Source organism: Bubalus kerabau, chromosome 23 (genome assembly GCF_029407905.1).
Source record: "Bubalus kerabau isolate K-KA32 ecotype Philippines breed swamp buffalo chromosome 23, PCC_UOA_SB_1v2, whole genome shotgun sequence".
Taxonomy (NCBI): Eukaryota; Metazoa; Chordata; class Mammalia; order Artiodactyla; family Bovidae; genus Bubalus; species Bubalus kerabau.
In genome coordinates this window covers 18,348,805-18,375,297 of record NC_073646.1, presented here as the reverse complement: position 1 = coordinate 18,375,297, position 26,493 = coordinate 18,348,805, and the positions used below count along the sequence as shown (strand labels likewise).

At 42.6% G+C, this 26,493-nt stretch overlaps 1 protein-coding gene across 4 annotated transcripts in view; it reads right to left on the bottom strand.

Annotated features, from left to right (window-relative positions):
* IQCK (IQ motif containing K) overlaps positions 1 to 26,493 on the bottom strand; it is a 155,824-nt gene that overhangs the window by 79,742 nt on the left and 49,589 nt on the right. For all 4 annotated transcript variants that reach the window (XM_055561839.1, XM_055561842.1, XM_055561840.1 and 1 more), the window contains 2 exons: positions 22,923 to 22,975; positions 22,710 to 22,787 (listed from right to left, as the gene is read on the bottom strand). In XM_055561839.1, the coding sequence (XP_055417814.1) occupies positions 22,710 to 22,787; positions 22,923 to 22,975 (131 nt within the window). The remainder of the gene's footprint in view (positions 1 to 22,709; positions 22,788 to 22,922; positions 22,976 to 26,493) is intronic.

Genomic DNA, 26,493 nt, shown 5'->3' with positions numbered 1-26,493 from the left:
TTGACAGTGTCTGCTCTTGTGGAATTCTATGATTATGATGGGATTTCTGATCATGGATACCACATTTAAAATAACTAAATGCTCTTTTTTGTTGTTGTTTATTTCCTAAAAGCTGTTTAGAGATTACTAACTGCTGACAAGATTTTACAAGTCTGACTTAATTCGGATTCCTTATGTTTCCCCAAAGCACTGCTATCTCTGAAAGACCCAAAGTCAAGACTTTTCAGATATAATGCAAAGAAATAAATCCCTGAAGGAATGTGGGTGGCATGGAGGCTGCTTTCCAGGCAGGATCCCCAGAAATGACTTTGCATGTGGGGGATCCCTGAGAGTCCTGGCTGCAAGGCTCTCCCTAATGACAGCCATCACTTTTCAAGTGAGTTTACAGCCACTCTCACTGAGTACGGAGAGAGGTTGACTAACCTGCTCAGGGTCACACAGCTTGTAAGTGGCCTATCAGCATCTGGATCCAGACTCACCCAGTTCCCCAAGCCCAGGCTTCCCTCACAATTTGTGCTGACACCAGAACTCCGCTGGGCCACCGTTTGCAGATGTCCAGCCCGACAGACTCCAGAGCTAACAGGCAACAATGCACAGTTCTCTAGGATCTGGGGTTTTATTTCCCACTACACTCAGACTTAAAAACAACAAGAAAAAATTCCACCCTTGATACAGTATATTTGTGTGAATTAATGAATATTCTTTTGGATTACTCCAAAATCAAAGACATCAAGCCAGAAAGAACCTGAGGGGTGATCAGGACCATTTCTAGCAAGGGCAGTGTGGCCAGGTCCTGGGTTTCCAGCTGGGTGGGTCTTTTTTAAGAGGCCAAGGAAAGGAGAGTCTACTTCTTTGGAGAGAGAATTACAACCTCCAAATGATAGTGCTGTGAGAAACTTTTCCCTAATGCTGTGCTTTTATTTGCTTTTTTGTTTGTTTGTTCTGTTTTTTGTTCCCACTTCTTTTTGCCTAATATCTAGTTTTCTGGGCTTTAAGAGAGCATTTCTGTTTTTCTGGAGGCACATGGTCTCCCTGCTTTCCCATTAAATGTCTCTCCTTGTACATTGCCCTTATTCTGTAAATCTCAGTTGTGACACCAGCAAATCACACCCCTGAAGGAATTTTCTTTCACTAGTTAAAAATCAACAGTGTCTAGAGAAACCTTGGTGTTTCTGAGTAGACCTTGGTGGGCTGGCAGTGACTTCGTGAGAATAATGCTATCGTGCATCAGTGCCAGCTGACATGTGCTCAGAGCACCCTGACTCCCCTCCCACCAGCCTTGCTCCTTGGCTCCAACCAGAGGGGCCCCTTTCATCTCCCCCAGTGTGCCCTCCCACCTCAGGGCCTTGGCAGAGGGGCTTTCTTCTGTCTCCAGTATCCTCTTACTTCCAGCCAGATCACAACATATGGTTGTGCAAGTTGTTCTCTGCTCAAGGGCTCCCGGCAGATGGGCCAGAGGCACTGAAGCCCCAGCACATGCTCTGCCACTTCTGTTCCAGGGCAGAGGCCCTTTTTCCTAATGTGCTCAAAGGCGCGTTGGGGCTGAGACCTCTTTCTCCCAGTTTACTTGTATTCTTTCTTCTGATCGCCACTCAAACGTTATGAAACGATGTGCTTTGATTAGATCAGGGCCACTGTATAATTTTCCTTCCTAGTTCTTCACCCAATTTGGAGTTACAAATCTGTGTGATTGTTTAATTAACACCCAAATCCTCAACTGGACTGAAAGCTCCATGAGAGCAGAAACGGCCTGCGTTTGCTCTTCTGGCATTTCCAGCAGCTGGGAGCATGTCTGGCACATAGTAGACACTCGATAAATCTTTGTGGGATGAGCCTCTGCTTGGCCCAGTGTGCCGGGCTCTTTCCACGCACTGTTTCATTAAATCCTCACAACGTTAATAATGAGCTGTTGTTGTCCTTCTTTTAGAGCGAAGAAACTCAGGCATAGAGGGGTGACACGGGTCATTCAAGGTCACTGACCCTTTCCTGCTGAGAATTTAAACTGCCCAGGAAAGGGGCCACAGGAAGTGGTCCACAGAAAAGAGGAGGACAACTCAAAAATTCTTTCACATGGAATTCAGGGTCTAGCAGCTGTGAGTGTTCAACAGAGGAATGCACAGCCATTTGCCTGGAAGGAAAAAAAATGAGCGAGGAGAAGTTGTAATCATTGAAAATGCTCTCTTGATTAATTCTTACAGCAATAACTTGGCAGGTGTTCATTTGCCTAAGAAATCCAGTGTCAGGACAGCAGAACAAAGTGGAGTGTGTCATGAGTATCTGAGGGCAGGCTTGCTGAGGCCTTTCTGTGGAGCTGCAATTTTCCTGTTTTCAGTATGTTTCTCTGTACTGATACCACGAATCCTCAAAGTATCTGTATCCCCGTTTTGGAATAATCGTAGGATAGGAGAGGAGACGGAGAATCTGGGGGCACGACAGGCCCAGTCAGTCCAACAAAGGGGTTCCGGTAATAATGAGACCCCAAATCACTTTGCATCACAATGGCATCTTCAAAAAGTGAATTGAGATTTCTACTAGGCCTTTAAGCAGTAATGTGAGGCCACCTTTAATGACACCCCGGCTTTCATGTTGAAATAATGGGGCTCTGTCTAGTTCTTGATGAAAGTGAGAGAGGAAAGTGAAAAAGTTGGCTTACAACTCAACATTCAGAAAACTGAGATCATGGCATGCGGTCCCATCACTTCATGGCAAATAGATGGGGGAACAATGGAAACAGTGAAAGAGTTTATTTTGGGGGGCTCCAAAATCACTGCAGAGGGTGACCATAGCCATGAAATTAAAAGACACTTGATCCTTGGAAGAAAAACTACTACCAACCTAGACAGATATTAAAAAGCAGAGACATTTCTTTGCCAACAAAGGTCTGTTTAGTCAAAGCTATGGTTTTTCCAGTAGTCATGTATGGATGTCAGAGGTGGACTATAAAGAAAGCTGAGTGCTGAAGAATTAATGCTTTTGAACTGTGGTGTTGGAGAAGATTCTTGAGAGTCCCTTGGACTGCAAGGAGATCCAATCAGTCCATCCTAAAGGAAATCAGTCCTGAATATTCATTGGAAGGACTGATGCTGAAGCTGAAATTCCAATACTTTGGCCACCTTATGCGAAGAACCGACTCATTGGAAAAGACCCTGATGCTGGGAAAGATTGAAGGCAGGAGGAGAAGGGGATGACAGAGGATGAGATGGTTGGATGGTATCACCAACACAATGGACATGAGTTTGAGTAAACTCTGGGAGTTGATGAAGGACAGGGAATCCGGGTGTGCTGCAGTCCATGGGGTCGCAAAGAGTCAGACACAACTGAGTGACTGAACTGAACTGTCTAGTTCCCAAACCAAGAATAAGTGTGAATCAGGGCAGATGAAGAGAACTTAATCTTTGGAGAGGAGTCCCTAGGAATTATTAGTCATTTCAGCAGCCCAGCTCAAAAGGATAGAAGCCATGCCAAGCCCTTTTCTCTCTCTTGGAATCAGTGCAACTGGCTTCAGGTCAAATAAAAATTGAGATCGAGTAGAGGTGACTGCTCATCTTTGGGGAACTGGGGAGGGGAGGGGAAACAAGAGTGTCAATCCCAGGAGAAGGCAGCTGAGGCTCCCAGAGGCTTAAACTGGACCCCTGACCCTCACCCCCGAGCAAACAGGTTTGAGCATTCCAGCGGCGCAACAGTGCTGCTGAGTGTTTCCAAGAATTGTCTTATTGGCACATTTGTCAGGTCCTCTTTTTTTTCCCCCTCAAACCTGAATTAAATCTATTTGAATCACAATTGATTCTGTAATTTTGAGAAGGAACAACAATTTATTCTTCCGACTGTGTACACATGTGTGTATAAATACACACACATGTGCATGCACACACACACACACAATTCTTCCCCCGCTCCCCACAATTTTGGGAGGATCAGTAAACTTTTTCAGGACCTAGAAAAGTTATAGCATACTCACAAAATGCACAAGAGAATCTGAGAAGTTAGTCTTTATTAATTTCTCCATGCAGTTGCAAGATGAAAGTTACCATCTGAAATGGCATTTATGGTCTATGGCCATTCCACTCTAAATGCGCCTAATCTCATCTGAAATGGCATTTATGAAGAAGAAAGCAGAAAGGAGAATGGCTTGCTTTATATTGAAAACTGAATCTTGAAATCCAAATTTGTTCCACTTTTCATTAGGTAAAAGATTAAGCTGTTTTCTTGTAACATGAAAGAACAAGCTAGATGCAAAGTCATTTACAAAATGACACAGGCCTTAAATCAACCATCATTCATAAAACCTTTCACCAATTCATAGGGCCGGCATTTGAAAACCTCTACTCATGGTATTCAGCAAAAGAGATTACCCAGTCCCTGCCCTCAGCCTTAATTGGTTTCCCAAACATTCTATGTTGGAGGCATCACCATCTTGAGTAATGAACCTCAAATATTTGGAAGAAGTACAATAGACTAGTGGTCCCCAACTTTTTTGGCACCAGAGGCTGGTTTCGTGGATGACAGTTTTTCCATGGGCCAGGGGTAGGAGGTGGTTTGATTCAATGTGTTACCTTTACTGTGCACTTTATTTCTATTATTATTACATCAGCTCCACTTCAGATTAGTGATTAGTCATGCCTCCAGGTATTAGATCCTGGACGTTGGGGACCCCTGCAGTAGAAGTTATCTGGAATGGGACTTCCAGACTAGTCATTAGGTCCAGAATCTCCTAGGATTCTTTTAATCCAGCCTTCCATGACATGAGGAATGGCTCCAAGAAACCTCTTGCTTACCCGCCCACCAACTCCACTCTGAGAGACCAACAAAACAGTTATTACCCAGCATCGGGCTGAATCATTCTCCCACATAAACACAGGGTCAAGTCCCATTTTACCAACCCTGTCATCGGAAGCCACATAAGGGTCCAGTCAACAGTGTTCCCTAACAATACACTGTGAGACCTTGTGCTCACCCTTGGGCTGCAGGTTTAACCATCTTCAAGACCAGGGCTGGTTATTTTATGCTGTTCGATAAATATGCCCAGATTGCTGTGTTATTTAGTCTCTTCGTAGCTGAGTACATGTTTTCTCCAAACTGGTTTAAGGAGAACCTTAAGGAGACCTGTCTCTTCCTGTGTCCTTCTTCCTGCTCCAGGGGTGTCTGGGAAGAGCAGACCACCTCCTTCCTCATCTCTTCCAAACTTCTTACAGTGGATCTTAGCTTGTTTTGTGCCATAATCCCTTTACATTTTGGAAATTTGGATTTCTTCTCTGAATAATATTTTTAAAAATACAATAGCAAATACATAAGATTTTTAAGCAAACCAATTATATTAAAATACAGTTATCAAAATGGGATTCCCAGATGGTGCAGTGGTAAAGAATCAGCCTATCAATGCAGGAGACACAGAGGACACAGTTTCAATCTCTGGGTTGGGAAGATCCCTTGGAGGAGGAAATGGCAACCCACTCCAGTATTCTTGCCCGGACAATCCATGGACAGAGGAGCCTGGCGGGCTGCACTCCATGGGGTTGCAGAGAGTCGAACACGACTGAGTGACTGAACACAACAACAATAGTTATCAAAATATTTTTTAAAACTGTTGGTAAAATACTAATGTACTTGCTTCTAAATCATACTGTAAATAAAACCACTAATGGCAGTTCCATTAACTAATATAATTTGAAGAAAGAGACAAGTGTAAATGATATTTCAAGATTACTGTAACAACCATAGCTGGATGTGAAAACATCTGATTGTTGCTATTAGAGACAAAGTTACAGTTACTGTGGATACTATTGAAGTTTGTGTCCTACATTCATAAGTAAAAGAGAGGCTAAATTTCAGTTAGAGACCAGTGAAAATAAAGAGGTAATTTCTCTATCTTCCAAGGTCAAGGACCCCTGAATCATAGACAATTGTGGCTGGAGCTGGGAACCGGGAAAGATGAGTTTTGCACACAGGATGAGACTAAAGACTCAGGATTTAAAAATAAACAAGATGAAGCCAAACAGTGAAATTAGACTATCTAAAAACAGTGAGTAGGAAGTTATGGAATTTGACCAAAAGGTTATTAAAGGGCTACTTCCTAGATGGAAGAGAGATTCAATGTAATATGGTGAAGTAGTTTTTGGAGAAAAAAAGGTTTCATGTTTTTATTCCCAGTAAGTTGTGATTCTTCAGTAAACCTATTAACTTTCAATATCTAACTCTAATTTTCCCCAAAGCATTTCAGTAAATGGTTTCCCATTCAGCTACTTGCTTGGGCCTGAAATCTCCAAGTCATTCTTGCTTTAGCTCTCTGTCACCCCGCATCCAACATCAAAATAGATCCCAAATCCGACCTCTTCTCACCTTCTCCACTGCAAGCCACAATCACCTCCTGCCTGCACGCGCCTGCTCCCTGGCCTCCCTGTTTGCGCTAGTAATGCAACTCCCTATCCAGCTGCCAGGGTGATCTTTTTAAAAGATAAATTGGATTGCTTCACTCTTCTGCTCAGAACCCTCCAGTGGTTTCCTATCACGCTCAAAAGAAAAAAAAAGAAGAATCCAAACTCTTCATCACGGCATCCGAGGCCCCACCAAAGAGGCAGCCTCTCTAGGCTCTCTGTCTTCTTGTCCTCCCATTCTCTCGGCCTCCCTCGTCTCTTCGTGCCTCACCGGCCACGTTCCTGTCTCTGGGACTTTGCAGTGGCTGTTCCCTCTGCCTGGAACACTCTTCCCTCCAGTCTTCATAAAGTCAGCTCCTCCACGTGTCACCCAGGTCCCAGTGTCGCCTCCTTGGAGAAGTGAGCTTCCCTGCCTTCCCTAAAAACACCAGTACCTCTTACCCCAGGCCTGTGACTCTCAATCCACTTACTCGGCTTTGTTTTTCTTCAAAGCACTTGGGTCTTCTTTACATTATACAATATGTTTATTTGTGAGTTTGGTTATTGTCTGTCCTTACCAGGTAAATTCCACAGGAGCCAAGACTTTCTGTCTCTTGTACCTATGGTACCTTGTATCTGTGGTACCTAGAAAAAGTGCCTGGAAAAAGGCAGGCATTCAATAAGCATTTTTGAGTGAATAAGTATTATTATAGATAAGAAAATAGAGGGCTTCCCTTAATGTCAGAATGTATCAGTGGCAGAGCTGAGGTTAAATGCAGATACTCTGTCTTCCTCTTGCCTGGTCATGCTGCTCCCCATGTTTCATCTTGCCAAAGCAATGGTTACTATTCTCTTAAGATTAAGGATAAGATAAAAGCTATCATTCTTTGAATACCTACCGCGAGCCCTCTGCAGTAAGACTATCTTTCATTTTTATTTGCCTTTCATACCCTCCCCCTTCTTGCGGTATCAGCCCTCAGATTTTGTTCTGACTGCTCCCCACCCCATGTCAGGGGTAACGTGGGTTACAGTGCCTTGCCCTCCCCGGGCCAAGGTGTGCATCTGAAACCCAGGGTGAGCCAAGCAGATGCCCTTTCCCTGGAGCAGGAATCTTGAGTGGAATGTCAAAGACTAGAGGGGTCTATGCACCCTGGGTCCCTAAACCTGCTTCTTAGGCCAGACCCTTACATTTCCTTTTATGTCTGTAGGTTATCTTTTTACCTTCAATAACATACCTTTTTTCTCAAGTAGCCTTTAACTTGCCATTGCTTGCAACAAAAAAACTCTGATGCCATCTTTAACTGTCACAGCAACCCCATGATGTAGGTTTACTACCATCCCCATAGTACAGAAGAGAGGAGTAAGGTCCAGAGATGTGAAGGGATAGCTCCAGGTCACCTAACATAATACATTATGTTGGCTGCATACAGGTCCCAAGATGTCCACCTCCAATCCCCAGACTCTGTGAATATATATACATATATATTTGTGTGTGTGTGTGTGTGTGTGTGTGTATACTCCCTTATATGGCAAAAAAGGCTTTGTAGCTGTGATTAAATGAATGGTCTTGAGATTATCCTGGATTATCCAGGTGGGCCTAATGATGTAATCACAAGGGTCCTTATGAGAGGGAAGCAGATGGAGATACTGCTACAGAAGCAGGCCCCGTGACAACAGGAACAAGAGGTCAGAGTGATGCAAGGAAAGGGTCAGGAGTCTTCCAGGATGCAGGCAGCCTCCAGATACCAGAAAAGACAAGAAAAGAATTCTCCCCTAGAGTCTCGAGAAGGGACCAGCCTTGTCCACACAGACCTGAGCCCTGTGAAACTGATTTTAGGCTTCTAGCCTCCGCCTCCAGAACAAAGGCAATGGCATCCCACTCCAGTACTCTTGCCTGGAAAATCCCATGGACGGAGGAGCCTGGAAGGCTGTAGGCCATGGGATCGCTGAGGGTCGGATATGACTGAGTGACTTCACTTTCACTTTTCACTTTCATGCACTGGAGAAGGAAGTGGCAACCCACTCCAGTGTTCTTGCCTAGAAAATCCCAGGGACAGGGGAGCCTGGTGGGCTGACGTTTATGGGGTCACACAGAGTCAGACACGACTGAAGTGACTTAGCAGCAGCAGCAGCAGCCTCCAGAACTGTAAGAAGATAAATCTGTGCTGCTTTAAGCCACCAAGGTTATGGTAACTTACTAAATTACCTAGTTTACATAGGAAACTAATACTCCAACTACTGAACGTCAGAGCTCAGACTGGAACCCAGAGGTGTCTGCCATGCTGCCTCATGCAGGCTCCCCGAGCTTGTCCCCAAAGAGCCACACAGAAACGACAGGAAGAAGGAGAGGAAGCAGACTGTGTGCCCCAGGGAAAGGGCCACCCCCACGACACACCTCCAGTGAGAGGGAGGCACTCAGCATGTCCTGAATTCAGGAAGCAGCTCTCTTTCCTTCCTGTTTGAAGACGAAAGTTAACATAAAGAGCCAAACAAACAAAAAAAAATTATTATCAGGATACTCTGGCCCTTGGAATTACTGAGACAGAAATCTTCTATAAGACAAAATGAATCTAAAGGATTTTTTCCTTTCAACAGGGCATGACAACAAATTTTCTGCCAGGCTACCATCTAACTATGATCTTTAGTGCAGAATGCATGCCATTTCCTGTGCCATTCTGAAGGCATGAGCGTTTTGGGTCTCACAAAATGCTTAAGCTCAGCACAGACCATCCTACAAACGCTGGTGCTTGTCCTCAAACAGCACAGTGAGTCTTCTGTTTTCATCTCGGGTTTTGGTCATAAGATACCTTTCACCAATCTGAAAGTATTGAGGATTTTTCTTTTCTTTTATCCAACGGTAGAACTTAGCTGAAAAGAGATTTTGCCCAAAGCAAACTTTTCTTTTCTCTTCTATAACATAATCTTTGTTTCATTGAAGGTCTCAGTTTTAATGATGTTTTTCATGAGCCTTTTCCCCAGGGACACCGGGCCAGAGAGGCAGCAGTGTGCTTTTTGTTCCTTGTATTTATTTAGTGATTGATCTGTGCAAGCAAACTGGACTAATACTTTTTGGTCAAAATAAAAAGCTAAATGTTTCCTGTTCTTAGTATGATAGCAAACAATTTCACTGTTTCTTATGGGCTGCTTAAGTCAGGACTCCATTCAATAAAAGAGGACAGCACTGGATTCACAAACAGGAGCAAGGAAAAGAGGAGAAATGATGTAATCTGCCGCTGCTGAAAGGTGGGGATGAAGACCCCACTCAGGCTGATTGGAACTTGCACAGATTGTTTTATTTCTCCCAACTATCACTCCTTTCCCTATAAGAGAATTGTGCATCCCTGCTCATCCATTCGCCTGCGGTTTTTCCCGAAGCAGGTGGTGTCAATTCCCTATAACACTGATATTGAGCTTTCTCACGGGCCCTGTACTAACAATGAAGTGTGAGCAGAAGTAATATTGGCCTGGGTTGCTCGTTGCCCTTCTCTCTCTGCCGTGGGACCGAGGAAGGTGCTGTTCCTCCTTCCCAGGCCCCAGAATGAAAAGAGACTTGGAGCGGGGCCAAAGAGTACACATAGCCAACAAAACTGGGTGAAGAATAAATCTTTGTTGTTATAATGTATTGAGATGTAAGGGTTGTTTGTTACTACAGCAAAATCTAGAGAGAGCTGACTAATACGGAATACAAGAGGGTAGCTGGGTAAATATCATGTAGGAGAACATATCAGGGCTCTTTCACATGCAAGTATCATAACCCTTACTCAGAATGGCTTAAGCAAAAACAGAATAAAAGCGGGGGTATTTATCTTTAAAAAGGAAAAGAAAAAAGGTATTTATTAATTCACTTTACTAATAGGGGTAGAGTTGGCTTTAGATGAGGTCAGAAAGGTTCAAAACAGTGCCGTAGGGACTCAGACTCTGGCCGCCTCTCAGTTCTGCTGTTAACCCAGGTACAGTCTCTTTAGATAATTGCCCTCAGCTGCTCAAGGCTTATCACCTCAAAGTTCGAAATCTAGAGGAAAAGACAGAAAGGTTTTCCTGGTTGCTTCTTGAAAAATCTTGGGGCTGTCTCTGGGTTGCCTCTCATTTAACTGTGATGGTCAGGGGAATTCACTGCTCTGGTCACATACTGGGTCACAAACTCAGCCCAGAGTCAGAGGTGGAGTCAGTTCACTTTGTGCTTGAACTGAGAAGGGGAGAGGGATGCTCCTTCCAAAAACACAGGGAGTACTGTAACCAAAAGAAGGGGGAAATCAGTGCAGGGCTGGGAAACACATAAATGTCTAAAACACAACAAGAAAATGGAATGAAATGAAATAGAATAAATACTCTTTCATTTTGCAATTCTTTTCAGTTCTTAATGTAACTCTGTAGACAATATGAAAACTACAAAATAATGAAGAGGGGAAGACAAAAGCCATAGTCTTGCCATTTGGAGTGAAACATCTCTTTGAAAGAACTTAGATCTAGAGTTATTTAATTCTATGATGATCCTTGACTTAAAATGTTTCCTTTCACTGTATAGTTTAACAGATATGTATAGATTATATATTGTAAAACTTCATTATTTGTATAAAGCTAAGAATTTTTAAAGGGTGATGCCTTATGATCCAGCAATCCCACTGCTGGGCATACACACTGAGGAAACCAGAAGGGAAAGAGACACGTGTACCCCAATGTTCATCTCAGCACTGTTTATAATAGCCAGGACATGGAAGCAACCTAGATGTCCATCAGCAGATGAATGGATAAGAAAGCTGTGGTACATATACACAATGGAGTATTACTCAGCCATTAAAAAGAATTCATTTGAATCAGTTCTAATGAGATGGATGAAACTGGAGCCAATAATACAGAGTGAAGTAAGCCAGAAAGAAAAACACCAATACAGTATACTAACACATATATATGGAATTTAGAAAGATGGCAACAATAACGCTGTATATGAGACAGGAAAAGAGACACTGATGTATAGAACAGTCTTATGGACTCTGCAGGAGAGGGAGAGGGTGGGAAGATTTGGGAGAATGGCATTGAAACATGTATACTATCATGTATGAAACGAGTCGCCAGTCCAGGTTTGATGCACGATACTGGATGCTTGGGGCTGGTGCACTGGGACGACCCAGAAGGATGGTATGGGGAGGGAGGAGGGAGGAGGGTTCAGGATGGGGAACACATGTATACCTGTGGCGGATTCATTTCGATATGTGGCAAAACCAATACAATATTGTAACGTTTAAAAATAAAATAAAATTTAAAAAAAATTTAAAAAAAAGGGTGGTCAATGTTTATATAAAACAGCTACATAAAAGTGCAGATCTTAAAGCAAAGAGTCATGGAAAAGAAATGAGTAGCTGAAAAGGGATGGGCAGCGTGAAGAGCGTGTTAAATTATTGGGACCTATGGGACAAGGACCCATCATTTATGTGATAAGCAATAGGCAGCTGCGCGTCCTCCGGTGACAAATGATCTCGACCTCCCAGCTGTGATCTGACAATATGATGATGTCGAGCCTCAAAGACAGCTGGACTTGGGAGAATTTATTTTAAGCAGAACATTAAAATAAATCCAAACTCATACTTTAGATGGCTCCCTCGGCTGGTAGTTAAGATTATTTGAGGCAATAAATGCTATGACACATAATATATACAAAGGAGCGGCATCTGACACAGGAGCTGACTCTAAAATGATCACATAAGATGAAAATCACACTTAGCCAAAACCTTCCCTTGGCACACGTTAAATTACCCATATGAAGACGTGGCATCTTTCCAGTGGTCTCAGGTAGCCTGTGTTTTCCATCTTAGTACTGATCACTAAGTACCAGGTGATAGGCAGAAGGGCGGAGTAAGCAGTCCTGCTCCAACAAGCACTGACTCTGGAGCCAGGCAGCCTCGGTCAGAATCCTACCCCTGCTATTTCCTAGCTTTCGACCTTGGGAAGTAACGTACATCGCTGCACCTCGGCTTCTTCTCTGACATACGGCTGCTGCCGGCACAGCTAGAAGCCATGGGCTCTCCAGTGTCTCCTTACATATCTCACCCTTCCTTACAGCTGTTTTGAGGCCTTGCTCTGTGAGGAGAGGTGAGAAGATTAAAAATGAGGGTGGTTCCTCCATTCTTTTCTTCTTTTTGTTTTAGTGACTTCAAAAATGAGATGTTCCAAATATAATTTAATTTATTATAAGAGGCTGTCCAACCTGTATCAGTCTTTGCATAAGTATGAAATAAACTGTTCTTTCTGCTATTGTTTGTAACTGCAACCTAGTCTAGGCTAACTTGATTAACACAGTGGGTAAATAATAGTTCCCACTTTGTAGGTTTGTCATGGGAGTTAAATTAGGTAATATTTAAATACTGTTCAAATAGTACCTGAGTAAACAGCAGGGCTTCCCTGGTGGCTCAGACAGTAAAGAAACTGTTTGCAAAGCAAGAGACTCGGGTTTGACCCTCCGGTGAGGAAGATCCCCTGGAGAAGGGAATGGCTACCCACTCCAGTATTCTTGCCTGGAAAATTCCATAGACATTGGAGCCTGGTGGGCTACAGTCCATGGGGTCGCAATGAATTGGACGTGACTGAGCGGCTAACACTTTCACTTCACTTCAAACACTATATATACTGGCAACCCACTCCAGTATTCTTGCCTGGAAAATTCCATGGACAGAGGAGCCTGACAGGCTACAGTCTGTGGGGCCACAAAGAGTCTGACACGACTGAGCACACACATAAGCACTATATAAATGCTTGGTTGGTAGGTAAGTAGTTAGGTAGGTTATGTAGGCAGACAGACAGACACAGAAGGAAGCAGTTGCCTTCTAGGCTGCTCATATGGTAAGTGTCACATAAAACTGAAGACACTAAGGAAAGAGCTAAATCCTGTGTCCCATTTAATGCTTCACTTCCAGAGTAAATGCAGGGGAAATTGCCTGCATTTTTAAAAGATCTTGTTTCTCTCTATTTCTCTCCCTCTCCTATCTCTCCTTCCTCCAAAAGTACATTGAATTAGCATAAATAAGTCCACATACATTGCAATTCTAACTGTGCATAAAATCTGTCCATGAAGACAAATGACCATGTTAGTCTGTGTCATGGTTCCATGACACATAGTAGGCATCCAGTAAATGGTATCCAGCCAATTTATGAAAATGCCAGCTTCATGATTTTAGAGCACAATTAAGCATATAATAAATATTAGCTGAATAGATAAGCAAATAAATTAAAAATAACTCCCTTCAAACAACTGAAATGTACCCATTCATATCCGTGTCATTAGTGGGGAAAGATGTATCTCCTTAATAGCTAGCACCAGAATTTCTCCTAGGTAAGGAACCAGCTTTGTTTAGATGAAAGACCATTTTACAGATGGAAAAACTGAGGCTCTGAAAGCTTAAGTCATGTGTGCTGAGTCACATGGCTGGAAATGGTAGAGCACGGTTTAGTATGCAGAACTGTGATGCCAGAGCCCAGGGTCCCAACCCCTACACTGCACTATCTCCACTTTAACTTCCAGACCATTATTACTCTACCCTTGACAGCTCCTGGATTTCACATGCAGCATCTTCTTCAACCCACCTCATAAGCCTCTCAGATACTTCATTATTCATACTGATGACACCTCCGACACCAAGGCCTCCAGGCCGTGTGATTCCATGACCCCCATCTTCCTTTGTGACAGTCCCCCAACAGAACGGTCACATCTTAGAATGGGTCGCCCCTGAAGACCGTCACATCTCAACTTCCCAAATTCCTGATCTGATCATAACCTTCCCTGTCCTTTCATCTTTCCCACCCACTCACTTCTATTTATATTATTTGTTGCCCGGCATGAGACTATGACTTGGGTTATTGGTGTCCATCTAGAACAGGGCTCAGCAAACCACAGCCCAGGGGCCAAATATGGCCCAGCACCTACTTTTGTAAACAGAGCTGTGTTGGAACACAGCCATGCCCCTGTGTCGCATATTGTCTATGGCTGCTTTCATGCTACGAGTCTGGACCTGAGTTGTTACAACAGAGACCAAATGATGTGGCCTGCAAAGCCTAAAAGATTTACTATGCTGACCTGACCTAGAAAGTCATTTCCTTGTTCCCCAGGAGCCATGTTTTTAGGGCAAGCCCATGGCTCTGATTATATTAATCCTCCTCCTTGTCACTGGGAAAATTGGATTTGGCACTGGAGGGCCGCAGGGAGGGAGAACGAGGCTGAGGTAAGGGAACTGGCTGGTAAGCTGTGTCTGTTCGGAGCCAGGTCTCAACCTGGGTAACCGAGGCCTCCTCACACCGTGAGGCTTCTCACTTGGGCTCACACTTGTCACTCTTTCCCTCCCCCACCCCAGGGCCATTTTCCTTCTACGTAACTTGAGCCTCTCGTCGTAATGAGAAAACTCGGTCTCCTCCGCCATTACTCCAACCATCTCCAGTGGAGAAAAGCCCACAGTCCTCCCGGTTAACCACCAGTCAATAGATGCCTCCTTGACACAGCCCATCCGCTATTCAATCAGCTGCTCACGAGGAGCTTTGAAGCATCTTGTTATTTCTCTTCCTTTTAGTGTTTTATTATCAAACATCTCAGATATAAAAAGTAGGCAGAAGGACTTCCTTGGTGGTCCAGTGGTTGGGACTGCCCTGTTGCCAGTGTGGGTTCGATCCCTGGTTGAGGAACTAGGATCCCACATACCACACAGTGAGGCAAAAAAAAAAAAAAAAAAAAAAAATATATATATATATATATATATATATATATTTAAAGTAAGCAGAAAAAAAAATTAACCCAGGTCACCATCCAGACCTAATTATATTCTTCTCCATTTCAGTCACTCAACGTAACTTCCCCCAGCTCTATCCATTGACATCATAAGGTTACATATTTCATTCATAAGTTCATAAGTATTTCAGCATGTTTCTCTAAAAAGTAAACTTTTTAATCATGACTATGAAATCATTGTGTGTAACAATTCCCTATATCATCAATTATTTATTAAGTGTTCAGATTTCCAGTTGCCTCCTAATTTTTCTTTCTAATTTGTTTCTTTGAATCAGGGCTCAAATAAGATTCATTGAAATTTCTAAAACTGTATGGACCCTACCACTCCCATTTTAGTGCTTCCGAGTTGGTTACTTCCAATGTGAATACGTCATGTAGTGCTCCTTCTCTTTCCGAAAATTGATTGTTAAACATTAACATAATTCAGAAGATATGGTACTTCATGAGAAAACTGTAAGACGTTATTCTTAGAAAAGTTAACAACGTTTTCCCATCCCTAAGATACTGCAAACAAAATTTGCAGCCCCAAAATGTCTCTTTGCCATGTGCTGTGAGGATTATTCTGAGCTGAAAACAATCAAGGCCCAGAAGACTCAGGAAGAAACTTCGACCTTCCTCCTAACTGCTGAAAGAATTTAGATAGAGGGCCTGTGTCTGGAATGGAGTTAATCACCAGATAAGTCTGCAGAGAATGTGCGTGAGGTGTGGTGGGGAAACAGAGAGATCAGAGGTCACTCTCTGTCCCATTGTCTCTGCAGGGCCGCTCCAACATTTATTTACCAAACATTTGCTTTTCCAGCTTCGTGTCAATTGCCTTCCTCCCCTTTGAAGTCCCAGATCCCTACCCTTAACATCTTCTTTTGTCTTTAGCTGAAGATGGTATTTAAGGTGAGGGTCTCAGACATTTTAGTAAGTTACTCAGTTCTCCTAGGTCTCTCCCGTGAACACATGTTATGAAACTTTTGTCTGATTTCCTCCTGATAATCTGTCTCCTGTCAATTTAATTCTTACACCACTGAGAAGAACCTAGAAGGGTAGGGGGAAATTTCTCTCTCCCCGAGGATCCTCTGGGCCTAGTCTAGACCTTTTGCTATATTAGCTTTGCCAGTCTTCAATTCTGAGTCTTCCCAACCATCTGTTTCCTCCACCCGCTTTCCAGGATTGCAGAGGGTTGCTGGAAATAATCTCCTAAACAGGCTGCTGTATGCATCACAAATTCAGACCATCAGCTGGGCCATCCCTATTTATCCTAGTTGGTTCCCTATCAGTTTCACCATAGCAGCTGCTGCCGTCTCCTCCCCACCCCCACGAGCCTCGCACCCTGCCTGGGCCTCCTTCTCAGCAGATGCCTTCACATCCACACGAATGATCAGGACAATACCGACCATGAACTTTCTCAGCTTTTCTCTCTTCCCCCCTCAGATTCCTCTCACTTCTCCCTCTGGATGCAATCACAAGCTCTCAGCCAGGGGCCCTTCTGTCTCCCCGCATCCCACATTTGGCAGCACGTGGAGACAGGCGCAATGGTGATGACTGCAGGGGGCGCTACTAGCATGCGGTGGGGGTGCTGGAGATGCTGTGCAACATGCTATTGTGTACAGGCCACCCTTCCCCCCACCAAAGAAGAATTACCCAGTGCTAAGTGTCAGCAGGGCTGCCCAGGTGGCTCAGTGGTAAAGAATCTGCCTGGCAATGCAGGAGATGCAGGTTCGATCCCTGGGTTGGGAAGATCCCTTGGAGTAGGAAATGGCAACCCACTCCAGTATTCTTGCCTGGAGAATCCCACAGACAGAGGAGCCTGGTGGCCCATAGAGTCACAAAGAGTCCAACAGGACTGAGCGATTGACCACACACACACACACAAATGACAACAACAACAACAACAATCAAATGTCAGTAAGGCCGAGGCTGGGGAAACCTGGAGTAGAGATCATCTCCTACCTTACCTGGCTCTCTGCTCTCCCTGCTCATGAGCATTCCCAAGAAGGATGTAGCCCCTGAGGTCTGGCCTCTTCAAGACCAATCCTGGGCACCAACCAGCTTGACCACTGGTCCCACCTGACTGGTGCCAGGCCTGCTGGGGGGTGGAGTGGGTGGAGCACAGATGGTCTTGTACATCTGCATTTCCCTATAATGCTTTGTTAACATCTGTTTTACAACACTCACTACAGAATCTATAGCTAGTTGTAAACACCTCTCTCTCACCCCAAGGGTCGGAGCCATATTTTATTCATCTCTGTTTCTCCACAGCACCAAGCTCTGCATTGCATTTGGGAGGTGTTCAATAAATATTTATTGCATCAAATTAGATTAGTATCATTTAAATTTTTATCATGCTCTGGGCATCCCTTTGTAAAGCAGAGAACAAACACCATTTAAATCAAGAGCTCTTATGTTTTTGTTCCTGTGGAGTCCAGTTGATATGCTTGCAATTGCTACTTTGCAGTATATTTATATGAGCTGCCAGTGGAAGTTAGCAACAATTTTAAATTTAGGTATTTGTACAGTAAATAACTAGGGATTTGAGAGAACTCAGTTGGAGAAATTCTCTTATTTTTCAGATTCTTTTTCATTGGTTATTGCAAGTGAAAAAATGTTTCATTTTCAACTTGGAGAATGATATCAAAAAACCTTGTCTTAGAAAAACATATGTAAATCCTTCACTTACTGATCATTTATAGTCAACAAAGGCTTTTCATTTTCATAGTGGACTAAATTAGGTACAAGCTTAGAAGCTTAATAAGAACCAAGATCTTCTAGTATCATCCTCCTTTTAATGTATAGTTTCAGATTTTTAAAAACTAGTAATACCTGGAGTCTTTCAAACTCTCAAAACTGAGAAAGTCAGCCAAGAATCTATTCAATTTAGCATTCCCCAGAAAGGTGGATTTAAGCAAAAGATGTGATACTTGCGGGCTAAGTGTCTAATTTCGTGTTTCATACTCTGTTTGACACAGGATTTTACAAACCTTGCTTAATTCCTGGTGCCTCAGTTTCCTGACATTGTTCTTACAAAGGGCTGATGTGAAAACATTTCCAAAGAATAGGTTAAATATTATTCTCTCTAAATTGAGTAGTCGTTCTTCCACTTTTGGCTTAAAATTATGGATCGTTACTTAAACGTCATCTTCCAAGTAAGGTGTTTCCTGACCACATGGTATAAAGTTAGGTCCCCCTCAATACTCTATCCCCATCTGCTTTATCCCACTCTGCTTTATTTTTCCCTATAAGCAACTATTTATAGTGCATTTATTTATTTGCTTATTGTCTAACATCCTCCACCAGAACATAAGCTCCATTAAGGCAGGAGTTTTAGCTGCTTTGTTCACCACTCTGTTTCCAACACCTAAAATGATGTTTGGCACACGGTAGTACTCAATAAACATGTATTGTATGAATGAACAAATAATGCAAATCTAGAAATGACATATACTATAAAGATATCAAAGGCATGAATCAGATGTAATTAAATAAACATGGCTAGATCTCAAAATGTATTTTAGTCAAATAAAAGCAAGTTGCAGGATAATGCATAAATTTCCTCATCTGCAAAATAGGGCTGGTAATAGCATTGTTACAAGGATCAAGTTAATTCATTAGCATTAAATGCTGAGACCAGTGATATAGCACTCAATAAATGTTAGTTGTCATCATTATTAGGGCTTCCCTGGTGGCTCAGATAGCAAAAAGTCTGCCTGCAATGCAAGAGACCTGGGTTCGATCTCTGGGTTGGGAATATCCCCTGGATAAGGGAATGGCAACTCACTCCAGTATTTTTGCCTGGAGAATTCCATGGACAGAGCAACTTTGCAGGTTACAATCCATGGGGTCAGAGAGTTGGATATGACTGACCAATTACCCTTTCACTTCACACTTTTGTCATTATTGACAAAATGTCAATAATGTCAATATCATCAATGTCAATATCATTGACATTGATATTGTCAAGGATATTGACAAAAATGTCAATATCATCAATGTCTTTATCATTGATGATAAACAGTTCCCATAAAATAATACTACTAATTTTGTATGATATCTGTTTATATAGTTAAATAACTAATTTTAAGAATATGGAGGGATGAAATATAGACCAAACATTAATTCTGTGATAAGACTCAGATTAGAATGGTGGTCAAAGAGAGTGTTAACTTTATCTGTCATGTTCTAATATTTTAAATGTAGAATTGATGCATATAACTAAAAGTTAAAATTTAGAAAAGTTTGGTTGTAAGACATAATGACCTTTGGGGCTAGGTGGAGAGCAAGATACTGAAGGAGGAACTCCCCAGGTCAGTAGGTGCCCAATATGCTACTGGAGATCAGTAGAGAAATAACTCCAGAAAGAATGAAGGGATGGAGCCAAAGCAAAAACAATACCCAGTTGTGGATGTGACTGGTGATAGAAGCAAGGTCCGATGCTGTAAAGAGCAATATTGCATAGGAACCTGGAATGTCAGGTCCATGAATTAAGGCAAATTGGAAGTGGTGAAACAAGAGATGGCAAGAGTGAACATCGACATTCTAGGAATCAGCGAACTGAAATGGACTGGAATGGGTGAATTTAACTCAGATGACCATTATATCTACTACTGCGGGCAGGAATCCCTCAGAAGAAATGGAGTGGCCATCATGGTCAACAAAAGAGTCCGAAATGTAGTACTTGGATGCAATCTCAAAAACGACAGAATGATCTCTGTTCGTTTCCAAGGCAAACCATTCAATATCACAGTAATCCAAGTCTATGCCCCAACCAGTAATGCTGAGGAAGCTGAAGTTGAATGGTTCTATGAATACTTACAAGACCTTTTAGAACTAACACCCAAAAAAGATGTCCTTTTCATTATAGGGGACTGGAATGCAAAAGTAGGAAGTCAAGAAACACCTGGAGTAACAGGCAAATTTGGCCTTGGAATACGGAATGAAGCAGGGCAAAGACTAATAGAGTTTTGCCAAGAAAAGGCACTGGTCATAGCAAACACCCTCTTCCAACAACACAAGAGAAGACTCTATACATGGACATCACCAGATGGTCAACACCAAAATCAGATTGATTATATTCTTTGCAGCCAAAGATGGAGATGCTCTATACAGTCAGCAAAAACAAGACCAGGAGCTGACTGTGGCTCAGATCATGAACTCCTTATTGCCAAATTCAGACTGAAAGTGAAGAAAGTAGGGAAAACCACTAGACTATTCAGGTATGACCTAAATCAAATCCCTTATGATTATACAGTGGAAGTGAGAAATAGATTTAAGGGCCTAGATCTGATAGACACAGTGAGTGCCTGATGAACTATGGACTGAGGTTCGTGACATTGTACAGGAGACAGGGATCAAGACAATCCCCATGGAAAAGAAATGCAAAAAAGCAAAATGGCTGTCTGGGGAGGCCTTACAAATAGCTGTGAAAAGAAGAGAAGTGAAAAGCAAAGGAGAAAAGGAAAGATATAAGCATCTGAACGCAGAGTTCCAAAGAATAGCAAGGAGAGATAAGAAAGCCTTCTTCAGCGATCAATGCAAAGAAATAGAGGAAAACAACAGAATGGGAAAGACTAGAGATCTCTTCAAGAAAATTAGAGATACCAAGGGAACATTTCACGCAAAGATGGGCTCGATGAAGGACAGAAATGGTATGGACCTAACAGAAGCAGAAGATATTAAGAAGAGGTGGCAAGAATACACAGAACTATACGAAAAAGATCTTCACAACCCAGATAATCACAATGGTGTGATCATTCACCTAGAGTCAGACATCCTGGAATGTGAAGTCAAGTGGGCCTTAGGAAGCAACACTACGAACAATGCTAGTGGAGGTGATGGAATTCCAACTGAGCTATTTCAAATCCTGAAAGATGATGCTGTGAAAGTGCTGCACTCAATATTGGAAAATTTGGAAATTTTTCAAAATTTCCAAATTTCCAAATTGCAAATTTGGAAAACTCAACAGTGGCCACAGGATTGGAAAAGGTCTGTTTTCATTCCAATCCCAAAGAAAGGCAATGCCAAAGAATGCTCAAACTACTGCACAATTGCACTCATCTCACATGCTAGTAAAGTAATGCTCAAAATTCTCCAAGCTAGGCTTCAGCAATACGTGAACCGTGAATTTCCAAATATTCAAGCTGGTTTTAGAAAAGGCAGAGGAACAAGAGATCAAATTGCCAACATCTGCTGGATCATCAAAAAAGCAAGAGAGTTCCAGAAAAACATCTATTTCTGCTTTATTGACTATGCAATAAATATTGACTGTGTGGATCACAATCAACTGTGGAAAATTCTGAAAGAGATGGGAATACCAGACCACCTGACCTGCCTCTTGAGAAACCTATATGCAGGTCAGGAAGCAACAGTTAGAACTGGACATGGAACAACAGACTGGTTCAAAATAGGAAAAGGAGTACGTCAAGGCTGTATATTGCCATCCTGCTTATTTAACTTAAATGCCGAGTACATCATGAGAAACGCTGGGCTGGAAGAAGCACAAGCTGGAATCAAGAATGCTGGGAGAAATATCAATAACCTCAGATATGCAGATGACACCACCCTTATGGCAGAAAGTGAAGAGGAACTCAAAAGCCTCTTGATGAAAGTGAAAGTGGAGAGTGAAAAAGTTGGCTTAAAGCTCAACATTCGGAAAACGAAGATCATGGCATCTGGGCCCATCACTTCATGGGAAATAGATGGGGGAAACAGTGGAAACAGTGTCAGACTTTATTTTTGGGGCTCCAAAATCACTGCAGATGGTGACTGCAGCCATGAAATTAAAAGACGCTTACTCCTTGGAAGGAAAGTTATGACCAACCTAGATAGCATATTCAAAAGCAGGGCCATTACTTTGCCAACTAAGGTCCGTCTCTTCAAGGCTATGGTTTTTCCAGTGGTCATGTGTGGATGTGAGATTTGGACTGTGAAGAAGGCTGAGCACCGAAGAATTGATGCTTTTGAACTGTGGTGTTGGAGAAGACTCTTGAGAGTCCCTTGGACTGCAAGGAGAGCCAACCAGTCCATTCTGAAGGAGATCAGCCCTGGGATTTCTTTGGAAGGAATGATGCTAAAGCTGAAACTCCAGTACTTTGGCCACCTCATGCAAAGAGTTGACTCATTGGAAAAGACTCTGATGCTGGGAGGGATTGGGGGCAAGAGGAGAAGGGGATGACAGAGGATGAGATGGCTGGATGGCATTACTGACTCGATGGATGTGAGTCTGAGTGAACTCCAGGAGTTGGTGATGGACAGGGAGGCCTGGCATGCTGCGATTCATGGGGTCGCAAAGAGTCAGACACGACTGAGTGACTGAACTGAACTGAACTGGAGAGCAAGAGAAAATGGAAAGATTAATTACTTAGGATAAGAAATGTTCTAGGTTTTCTATTTGATTTCTGAAGTGCTTCTTGAATAATCACTGCCTGGATAGGATGTCCTTAGCTAAAATTAACCATAGAAAAGACCTACATGTATAACTGACCCGGGGTCCTGGATGGATTACATAAATTAGTTCTCTTAGAAGAACTATCATTAAAGAGGAAATGATCATTAACACAATCTTAAAGTTAGGAATAAATTATTCAAAGCCTTGTGCCATTACTTACTGCAGTTTCAGCCACTCTTCCACAAATGGAATGGAGAAGAATTCTGTGAACGGCTCCCCTGTCCTCTTTGGATTTTGACTGGTCACAACACCATATGTTTGATTGACAAGAAAACAATAAACAAGAACTCAAGTCAATTGTTGCTATTCTGCTGGCAAATTAACGCTATTGAATTCTTAGGGTCATTGAATATTCAAAGACTGAAAAACTTACTTGTATAACCATTCAGTCAGAAAATCGCAGGCAATGAATTTGGTTCTTTTCCTCTAAAGAGAGAAGAGAGAATTAAATTATATGCTTTGCCCACATAGTTAAGTAGGACAAAGGAATAGGGGTTAATTTATTGCTTGTGTTAGATGAAATATGCATAAGTCCTTGATGAGGCTTATAAGTACATCAAGAAACAATAACTCAGGCAAAGTAAAGAATACTGATGACATTTCTCCAGTCATCTTGGGGTAAGCATCATTTCTGACTATATTAGCAGGAACTAATAAAATACAAGGCACATAGTAGGAGCCTTAGTACATGTATTTTGGACTTGCCTCAGAAGGATTTATTTAAATCTAGACATTGTCTTGGAGTAAATATATTTATTGCTTTCCCCCATTCCGCTCAAATTCTCAGAAGTCAGTACATCAGGTCCGGGTGCCACTGGCCAGTGCATTGACCCTGCCTTGCTGCCCACCCAGTAGCCCCTCTCCACTTCATCCTTATTACCAGAAGCCCCTGGTGGGCTGCAGTCTATGGGGTTGCACAGAGTCGGAAACAACTGAAGCGACTTAGCAGCAGCAGCAACAACAATCAGTCCAGGGGGAAAACTACATTTCCCAACCTTCCATCAAGCTCCAATACTTTGGCCACCTGATGTGAAGAGCTGACTCATTGGAAAAGACCCTGATGCTGGAAAAGATTGAGGGCAAGAGGAGAAAGGGGCGACAGGGGATGAGAGGACTGGATGGCATGACTGACTCAATGGACATGAGTTTCAGCAAACTCAGGGAGATAGTGAAGGACAGGAAAGTCTGGTGTGCTGCAGTTCATGGGGTCACAGAGTCAGACAACAGAACAACAGCATGTAGCAAGGGACAACCATAAGACATGGTTCTGCTATTTGAGATAGAAATTGACATACCCCATAGATTTCTGAGACAATGCTGCTGCTGCTGCTGCTGCTAAGTCGCTTCAGTCGTGTCCGACTCTGTGCAACCCCATAGACGGCAGCCCACCAGGCTTTCCCATCCCTGGGATTCTCCAGGCAAGAACACTGGAGTGGGTTGCCATTTCCTTCTCCGATGCATGAAAGTGAAAAGAGAAAGTGAAGTCGCTCAGTCGTGTCCGACTCTAGCGACCCCATGGACTGCAGCCTACCAGGCTCCTCCATCCATGGGACAATGCTACTTTCCCAATTTTTACTGCTCTCTTCCTTAAAGTTTCCTTCACTTGTTTCCATCTGGAACACAGATGTGGGGCTGGAAGCAAAGCAGCACTTACAAGCCAACAGGCCAAAAGCAGGAGATTAGAAAGAACCTGGGCCTCTGATGACTTCCTTAAGTCAATGTACCAGCTTGCAGCTGACCTACTCTGGATATCTTGATATGTAAAGGAAAATCAACTTCATTTGGATTATTGCACTGTTCTTGATTTTTCATAACATGCAGCTCAATGTGGTTCCTAGGTGATAGGTAGCTAACGAGCCACAAGGGAAAGAACGTCCTGGAGTAACAGGGCTGAAGGCTCACAGGACAGATATGGGGTAGAGCATTGCTTGCCCTGCCTCCTAGTCCCATTTAAAATGTCTTATAACCCAAAGAGAACTATTTAATCCCTTTTAGAAGATTATTATGGAAACTGGGAGATAGAAGACCCATCTGCTTCTCCTTTAAATAGCAGGGGCTAAGGCCCAATTGTTGGTTACCATGTGAAAAGATCCTTTCCAAGAGTGAAGGCAAGACAGACTCTGATGGAAATTCTCTCTTTTCCCTTCCCAGGTGTACCCTTCTCCACCTCACTCTGTGCCTTATGAGGCTGATTTTATGGTTCGTATCAACCAGGCTTGTTTACTCTTTTGTTGGGTCCAGTCATTGGAGATACCAGCAAGAAATTCGAGAGAGGAAAGAGAGAGATGCGGGGGTAAAGAGTTGAACTGTGTCTCCTCTCCCACCCTCTGCCACATGTTCATATATTGAAGTCCTAACCTCTAACACTTCAGAACGTGACCTTGTTTCAAAATTGGATCAGTACAAATAAAATTAGCTAAGCCCTGCCCCTCCTGGAGCGCACAGCAAGTCTAATGAGAGTGAACAAATCTGGGGTTTTATTAGTAAGGAAGAAGAACAGACCACCAATGGCAGATCTCTAATGACATTGTACCAGACCCTTGATCCAACTATGCCTGAAGCCTTTCATAAGCCAATATATTCCCCCTTTCTTACTCAGCCAGTTTGTTTTGTATATAGCTTCCAACAGAAAGAGTTTTAACTAATTTCTTAACTAATTCCTTTCTTCTCTCATTGGCTAACTCCATTTGTCTTTCAAGATGCCTCCTGGAAGCCTTTCTGAGCATTCTTACCCTATTCAATTTAGAGTAAGCTCTCCTCTCCCGGCCACCACTGGTTCTACGTGCCCCTCTGTTATAGCACCTCAGATATAACTGTAATATAACTGCTAGCCCACATGTCCAACCCCTCTACCAAACTATAAACTCTCTGAGGACAGGACATGTGTCTTCTTTATCTTCCCAGGGCTTAACTGAGTATCTGGCACAGAGCAGGTGATCAATGACTGGTGAGTAAGTGAATGAATGCATTCCCCATGCAACTCAAGCAAAAAAAGCAAGAAAAAACTCCTGTACAAGAATTCTGACATTTATTAAGTAGGCATTGCTAATAAATTCTGGACAATTCCTCTTCACTTTCTTCTTCTAATATTTTATTTATTAGGAGAAATATTTTTCTTCTGTTTTTCTTCCCCCCTCCCTTTACTTTGAAGTAGCCAAATTAGCTTTATAAGCTTAAATAAGGTTTAAAAGATTGCTGTGCAATTGATTCTCACCACAAAGGAAAGTGCTACTTAAGATTTTTCACCGAAAGCTTTACTACAGCTGTTAGTAAATAAAATACAGAGGTGCCTGAGTTGCTGGAGATTGTCTGCAGTCTTTTCCCTCACTGCTGATAGACTTTTATTAAAAAATTGAAACACTGCTGGCCACAGTAATAAAATTAAATGCACTCGACCGTGTAATGGGGTCTTCTAAGTTTGCACTGCAAGAGTAGGATTCCCTTTGAAAAGCTATCTTTCACCAAAATAAGAAAATACTTGTACAACAAGGCAAATATGTATTTAGCATGAATTGCCATCTAATAATTTAAACAATCCAGCAATTGTAGGATGGCAGTGTCTCTCCCTCTCTCCTTACAAAAGATACATTGTTCCCTTGGCATTTAGTGCACCCTTTGGTGGTAAAGATTCTTTCTATGAAGGGAATGCAGCTTGACTTACTCCATTAAAAAGGCTTTTAAAATAGCCAAATGGTCTGATGTATGAAGGTCATGCAGACAGATTTGATCATTTTGATGCAAAGAAATAAAATGGAAGAAATTGTGTTTTCCTTCTGTCCTGGGCAAGTGTGGACGTGCTGTGCATACTCAGACACATAGAACAGTGGGGATATTGTTCAGCTGTTGTTTAGTTTAAAAATTATCTTTGGGGAGCTGAAAGGGAGAAGGGAAAGCAAATGAAAAGTTGTGGTGAGTGAAGAGATAAGAGAGGAAGTAATACAGAG